Source organism: Octopus bimaculoides, chromosome 12, assembly GCF_001194135.2.
Source record: "Octopus bimaculoides isolate UCB-OBI-ISO-001 chromosome 12, ASM119413v2, whole genome shotgun sequence".
Taxonomy (NCBI): Eukaryota; Metazoa; Mollusca; class Cephalopoda; order Octopoda; family Octopodidae; genus Octopus; species Octopus bimaculoides.
In genome coordinates, this window is record NC_068992.1 from 56063039 (window position 1) to 56071147 (window position 8109).

Below are 8109 nucleotides of genomic sequence, written 5' to 3' on the forward strand. Positions count from 1 at the left end.
CAACTGGTGTGTTCATATCCCCATAACTTAGCAGTTCAGCAAAACAGTCTGATAAAATAAGTACCATGCGGTGCTCCAGCATGGCCACCGTCTAATGACTGAAACAGATAAGACTAAACACTACCTCCACCACCACCACCACCACCATCACTGCTGTCTGCCACCACCATCACCACAACCACTATGGTGTATGATTAAACGATCATGTTAAAACACATCCTTGACAATTTCCTCTTCTTTGGAGATCTCATTGACTTCTTGCTTTTATTTTCTTAGGTTTAAAGAAACCATCTTTTACCTCCTCCTATCGAATATTTGAGTTGGATCCCTGTGCTGGACTTGGTAAGGTGTGTCTGGTTTACCGTAATTCGCATTCAGGTAAGGCCCTTAATTAACATTTAGACATCTTGATGTAACTGAAGTGAAAAGTGAAGGTCAGTTTAGTTTCTGATTGTGATTTGTCGCTTATCTTTTATTTACTCATTTGAGTTATCAGAATGCATCATCATCATCATCATCATCTTCTTCATTATCGTCATCATTATCATCACCACTACCAGCGACCTGTACCATTCTCAACACCACCACCATCAATGCCACCACCTCCTTCCACAATGCCAACATCATCATCACCACTACCAACTACCCATACCATTCTCACCACCACCGCCACCACCCTCAGTACCATCAACATTATCACCACAACCATCAATACCATTTTCATCACCATTTACTATTCTCACTACAACCTACCACCAACAACAACAACACCATCATTATCTCGTCATAAAAGCCAACAAGATCTCTTCTTGCAGGTTGCAGTGAAATCTGGTTCCTCGATCGGTCTCTCAGATGGCATTTCTTAGTGGCAACTTTCACAACTTATTATCGTTTGATGTTGCTGCATCTTGGTCTGCCCCAATGGCAGTACATCTTCACAGACATTGGCTTATCGATGCAGGCAAAGGTACAAACTTTGTTCTAATTTACAGTTTCAAATTTTGGCACAATGCCAGCAATTTTAGGTGGCGGGGTGGGTGGGTGTTGGAATGTTGTTAGTCGATTATATCGACCCCAATGTTCATTCAATCACCGAAAAGATAAATGGCCAAGTCAACCTTGGCATTACAGCTAGTTGCTTTATGCCAGAGGTTACTCTTTTACTTGTTTCAGTCATTTGACTGTGGCCAAGCTAATCGACCCCAGGACTTATTCTTTGTAAGCCTAGTACTTATTCTATCAGTCTCTTTTTGCCGAACCGCTAAGTTACGGGGATGTAAACACCAGCATCAGTTGTCAAGCGACGGTGGGGACCGTTTTTTATCTATGGACCATTTTGGACCCCCACAGCCATTCGATGCTTAAAAGTTTTATAGAATCTTCTTTCAGAAGGGTCTATTATAGTTGTGTGAGAGCTGCAATGCTGTATGGGAGTGAGACATAGTATCTGAGGGAGAGAGAAATAGCAAATTTGGAAAGGACTGAGAGAGCAATGGTGAGAGAAATATGTGGGGGTGAAGCTGTTTGATAAGAGGGGGACTGAGGATGTGATGGGAATGCTGGGGTTGGAGGAAACGGTGGAATGGTTGGCAAGGGCGAATGGAGTGAGGTGATATGGGCATGCGGTGAGGAGAGATGAAGAGCATGTTCTGAGGAGGGTGATTGCATCTGTGGTAAATGGAGCGTGAAAGCAAGGTAGAACGAGGAAAAGGTGGAAGGGGACAGGTGGAGGAGGAGGGTTGATTTGGAAAAGGAGGACACCCAAAACCGGGCGAGATGGTGTGAAAGTGGTTGCTATGGCATCGAGAGGTAGGCCCCGAAACGGGGTGCATTCTCTCCTGATGACCCCATACACTTGCTGGCTTCCGGTATGCAAAGCTCTCGACTGGAAGCACCTGCGTGTACAAGTTGTTTGCAAAACATCAATATGGCCATTGTTAGGAAAAACTTTATTAGAATTAAAAAATATTTTATCCTGCATTTCATAAATGGATTTAATGAAGCTATTTTGTTTTGTATGAAGCTGTCATGTTTTGATTTTCATTACTAATCTATTTACAACTGTTCACTAACAGCAATGGTTTAACATATATGCTCCTAGCCGTATTCAAACTGATGTTTCCCGTGGAAGAACTTATGAACATGATTTGAAGGATTCTCTCTCGGTAACACCAAACCAATTGGACGTCTCCAAAGTTTTCAAAGGAAAGAATGAAAAAAAGTAAGTCTTTTAATTAAAAACTTATCTAAGAAAAAGAAAAAAAACGTCTAAGCATGGCTATGTGGTTAAAAAGTTTGCTTCCCAACCACATGGTTCCAGGTTCAGTCCCACTGCATGGCACCTTGGGCAAGTGTCTTCTACTATAGCCCTGGGCCAACCAATACCTTGTGAGTGAATTTGGTAGATAGAAACTGTGTAGAAGCTCATCATATATGTGTGTTTGTGTTTGCTCCCTCTCCACTGCTTGACATCAGTGTTGGTTTGTTTATCTCCCCCATAACTTAGTGGTTCAGCAAAAGATAAAACAAGCACCTAATTTAAAAAAGTAAGTACTGGGACTCATTTTTGCCAGCTGAGTGGGCTGGAGCAACGTGAATTGAAGCAATTCACGTTTTGCTCAAGAACACATGTTGCCCAAGTTCAGTAATCGAAACTACAATCTTGCGATCATGAGTCCAACACCCTAACCACTAAGCCAAGTGCCTCCCCCACTTCGGTAAATGGCGCTAGGCTGAAACCTTTCAACGTGGTGTTGGACTTTGGCAGGGGTGCATGTTATCACCTCTGTTTGACATAACGCTTATGAACTGGATTGACATGTGCAGCTGTTTTGGAAGTAGTATTGCAATCAGTGGGTATAAGATTATTGGTTGGTATTTGTAGATGACATTTTGCTCCTTGTCTCCTCACTAGGTGACCTTCAGCAGACATTGAACGGGTCTACTATCGAGTGTTGCAAGACAGGGATGAGAATTAGCGTTGTGAAGGCTGAGACATCAATCCTCTCAAGAAAGTCTTCCCAGTGTGCTCTGTACCACAGGGCCTGCTGTGGAGGGTTTTGCTGGAGTTTGGGATTAATAGGCAACTTCTGCTTGCTGTGAAATCCCGTAAGAATGTCCAGATGTTTGGGTAAATGGTGCCAAGTTGAAACCTTTCAGCATGGTGTTGCATGTTGGCAGGGGTGCATGTTGTCACCTCTCCTTTTAATTTTTTTTGTGAACTGGATTGACATGTGGATGTTAGTGGAACATCACTGAGACACATGGGGAATTTTAAATATGTCCAGTGTTGTATTTACAGGAGGGAGAAAACACAAACTTTAAAGCATTTAATGCCAAATAAATCAGCATTGAATCAATGACACCAAAACAGTTGTTCCAAGACATCTCATGCTCTCCCAGCTTGTGTCTAGTTATCTTTACCCCATCCAGGGTTTTATTAACACTTACTGACCACCATCAGGTGTTCAGCTTATTATTGTTCTTTATTGAGGATATTTGTCCTTATTCATCGCTGCTTGATGTTATGTACCTCAGTGAATTCAATTCAGTCAAATCTTCTTGCTTGTTAAACTCACCCTACACATCGACACTGATGTTTTGCATAGACTAACTAAAATATTTTTATTCACAACCTGTCTGCACCAGTTTAATATCAAATATCATCACCTACCCATGTCACTGACCACTAAATGTTCTCTGACCGATTTCTCACTGCCAAACCTAGCCTTCACTGCATCTGTTGGCCATCAGATCAGCTGATCACTTCCCTTCAGAGATGGTGGTAGGAAATTGAAATAAAATGTGTTAGGTTGACTCATTTGAAGTGAAAACTGCAATCCACCAAACACTGCATACAAAACTGTGCTAATTATAACAAGTTCTTTAATTAGCACAAAGTTGGACAGACTAATAGTAAATTAATTTAACTAAAGCACTCGTCTGCTACTTATCCTAATGGTCACAGAAAGGCAGTGAGCTGGCAGAATTATTTGCACACTGGACAAATTTAGACTGGTTTCATTAAACAACTGTAACTTTTTTATTTATCAACATATTAATATGATTTCTGGAATGCAATTGAAGAAAAGGTTATTAATCAATTCTATTGCGAAACTTTTGACTCAAAGTGACTGTAATTACAGATAAATACACATAAACCACAAGCTGTTTTTTCCTCGGTTTGTTTACTTTCTGTGTAACAGTTTGTTTCCATAGTAATTGCTTCAAACAAACTTACAAGCTTACATTTGTTTGATTTCTCCATATCTTTCATTGAAAAGCCCTCAAATTCAGAATCACTGCTTGATAGCTTGAAACAGTTTTCCATTTTAAAAGTTTTAAAAAAAATCGCCAAAGCAAAAATGTGGAAAAAAAATCTCCCAAAATTTGCAGAACTCAGATATCATGTCGATCACTGTCGGAAACTGTAACTCGACTATTTACAAAGTGAAATCACATGTCTTCACGAATGTACTAATGAGATTTGTGCTGAAATTCACATTTAAATATGAATGGGTTTGTTTGGCCAGGCCGGTCATCTGAGCCAAAAACTTTTTCAGCCGGCTGTGGCCAGGTTGGTAATGAAAGGGTTAAGAGCACACTGCACCACCTCATCTGGAAATTGAACCCTTGACCTTACAATTTTGAGGCCAGTACCTACACTATCAAGCCACATGCCTTCAAAGTAATATGTCTATATACTGTAAAGTATTAAAAAGCAAAAATAACTGGTGGGGGACTATTCACGGGGTACCTACTGCATGAAGTGGACACTGACAGATTCTATGTAGGGTACCAGGAATCTAATTAATTAAAAAAAAAAATTAGTATTAATGACAATTCTTTTCAAGAAATGTAGGGGAAACAACCCTTCAAAATATAACACAGGTAAAGGAATGACTAATTGTGGACAAAAAATGTAGAGGAGACAACCCTTGAATTTCAATTAATTGAAAATATAAATGAAGAATGACAAATTGCTCAAGTGCCATGCAGTAGGATTGAACCGAAAACCATGTGATCAGGAAGCAAACTTATCAACCACACAGCTATGCTTGCATCCAATGCTGACAATCTACTTAGTAGAATCATATTTTCTTTTCGTATACAAAATATCCATCAATATTTAAGATTATGTTAATATCTGGCAACCATTGTTTGTGTCTTTCTGTTTCCTATTAGAAACTTGTGCTTGTGTTAAGCCATTACAAAATATGCTGTTATTGAAATAAAGGTATGTAAATAAATGATTAAAAATTTAACAAACATTTCTTTACAGAAAACCGCCTGCAGCTCAACAAATCAATCAAATGTTAAAAAAGAGGCCAGTTCAGAACAGGTATTCTTTGTTACCTTTTGCTTTGTTCCACTGAGAGAGAGAGTGTGTGCATGTATAGGTAGATTTAAAGCTGCAGCTTTGACTAAAACTTTGACCGAGCTGTGCTATTGGACCCCTAGATCAGGAGAAATTCAGCAGTACCAGTGCCAAGCAGTGATTAGGCATAAGCAAATTTGTGACATATTTTAACTTCCAAAGGCAAATTCACTGCTGTTACTGTGGAGGAAAAAAAAATTCTATCTTATGGTAAAAGGTGTAAAAATACCATATCTACCAAGTATTGCCCTTTATTGGATTCAGACACAGTGTTTCTAGTTCATTAGCCATTATCAATGAGAAATAACAAAGAGAGGTAATTCTGGATAGACTTAAAGCTGTGGCTTTAAAAATACAGTCAACAACATTGACTGTTTCCCCATTGGTTGGGAGAAATTCAACAGTATCAGCACCAAGTAGTGTTTAGGCATAAGTGAACTTTAGGCTAGTTAAAATATGTAACATATTTTAACTTCTAAAGGCAGATTCACTACAGTTACCATGGAGAAAAAAATCCATGCCAGCATGGAAAGATGTTAAACGACGAGGATAAAGTGAATAAGTATGTGTGGATATACTTCGATAGAGTAATCTAAATGCTAAAGAGTTAAAATGAAGTTTACTTAAACTTCAGTTTTATATTTCTTTTCTTTTTTTTATCCCCCCACAGACAAACTGGCTTGGTCAACCCAAGACTTGTTCCTATAAATCAAAATAATACTTTAAAAGGAAACAAATAAATGAATAATCTTCAAAAATTATTTGAAACCTGGTTTTCGTGCTGGCATGAGCTGCTCATTGTCATGGTTGGAGTTGATTCCTGTTTGAAGTTAGGAATTCCATGATGGGTTGGTGGATCAGATCTCAAATATTTCCAGTTTTTATTTCTATCAAATCACAACTAGTTGAGCGGATGGAGGGACATGTAATTGGTGCTACATCAGACGAGAGATTTAACACTGAAATAGAGACAGGAGCAACACACCATTGTCTGGTTGCTTCTGGGAAGAATACAATGTTTAAAAAAAGAAAAAAAAAACAGAAGTCAATAAATAAATTGAAACAATGATTTTATTTTCCTGGAGACTTTATCTTTTTTTTTTTCTCTTTACACATTTGGGAAAAGAATATAAATAAAATTCAAACAATTTGATACAAATTATATTTAAGCCAACATTGAATATAAATAAAATTTATAAAATGCAAAAGCTGTCAACTAATTTACTTAGTTTTACATTCTGTTGATATATTGCAACAAAGATTTATTAAAAATTAGAGTAACCACATTTATTAAATAAAATGCAAAAGTTTTAATTTTTACCTTTTACTCTTAAGCAATGAACTGCAAAAGTTTAAATAGTATTTAAGCATACACTGACAATTTATGCTCCATTTGCTGCCGACATCTGATAAGTAGAAGACTGGGCAAGCTATGTCAAAATTGTCAGTTTTATGAATGATGTTTGACAAATGCAACAATAATGGACTTCAATCATGGTAAAATGGTTTCCATCTTATTCTAGATAAGAACTCCTTTATTTTATTGATTACCTTATTTTAATGTGTATCGTGAGAAAGCCCTAAGCAAGATCACGACAATTGCAGGGCTACAACGGAAGGAAAGGAATTACAACAACCTGAGGTCCGCAAACAATCTGGCTTTGTTTGCGGACACAGAAGAGAAGCTTCAGGAATCGATTAATATCGTGACTGAGGAGAGTGGAAAGCTTGGATTGATGATTGACTGCCAGAAAACCCTCCCAATGGTCTGTGCCAGGAAAGCACCGGTACCCACATACTGCTTGACGGTGAATGGAACTGGGATAGAGCAGGAGGACAGTTTCATATATCTGGGAAGTTAGATAACATCAGATGGAAGGTCAGATATGGACATCAAGGGCAGAGTTGGATTAGCAAAGAAGACTTTTATGGATATGAGGAGCATTTTTTGTGCAAAGAGAAATGGACTGGAAGTCAAGAAAAGACTATTGAAGTGCTACATCTGGTCGGTGCTAATGTATGGATGTGAGTCTTGGACAATAAGCAAAGTCATGGAGAAGAGACTCAAAGCTGCAGAAATGTGGTTTTACAGAAAAATGCTTAGAATCTGGTGGGTGCAGAGGGTGACGAATGTGGAAGTGTTGAAGAGGATGAAAGTGAAGAGACAGTCGATGGATACTAGCAGAGAGAGAGACAGTGGAGATTTGTTGGTCATTTTCTCAGAGAAGATGATGGAATGGAGCGTTACATGGTGGAGGCTGAGCTGGTGGGAGGGAGAGCGAGAGGAAGGCAGAGAATGAAGACATTCAACTGGATGAAGAAGAGATTGAACGTGCAGAGCGAGAAAGAAATAACTGGAGGAGGAACAAGTCATGATTTGTCAAAGGCATGAATATACCATGACACAAGAGAGAGATTTTAACGTGTATAAGGGACCCTTTTTTGTCAAAAATTAGGTTAAAAAAATATGGGAGCTTCTTATACACGACATGATAGTATTATAGATATGAATAAATTACTTAAATCCTCGAACCTCAAATATCCATGACTTACAACATCACAAGCTTCAGGCCAACACCCGACGGGTTGCGATGTCCTATTGGGTGAGTCACTATCCATTTGTCAAGCAATGGCATGCACATAAAGCAGCCATCATGAATGATAACTGTCTGCCAAACAGTACTTACTCATGCTCATCGAGACTGCTAAACAAATATTTTTATATTAACACA

The 8109-nt window shown here is 38.6% G+C and overlaps 1 protein-coding gene across 1 annotated transcript in view; it reads left to right on the forward strand.

The window, feature by feature from the left end:
* Positions 1 to 6456, forward strand: part of LOC106870131 (tubulin polyglutamylase complex subunit 2) — a 13482-nt gene extending 7026 nt beyond the window's left edge. Inside the window, exons 5-9 of the mRNA XM_014916123.1 lie at positions 277 to 378; positions 816 to 967; positions 2076 to 2221; positions 5282 to 5341; positions 6048 to 6456. Coding sequence (XP_014771609.1) covers positions 277 to 378; positions 816 to 967; positions 2076 to 2221; positions 5282 to 5341; positions 6048 to 6117 — 530 coding nt within the window. The 3' untranslated portion in view covers positions 6118 to 6456. The remainder of the gene's footprint in view (positions 1 to 276; positions 379 to 815; positions 968 to 2075; positions 2222 to 5281; positions 5342 to 6047) is intronic.
* Positions 6457 to 8109: the final 1653 nt, after the last annotated feature.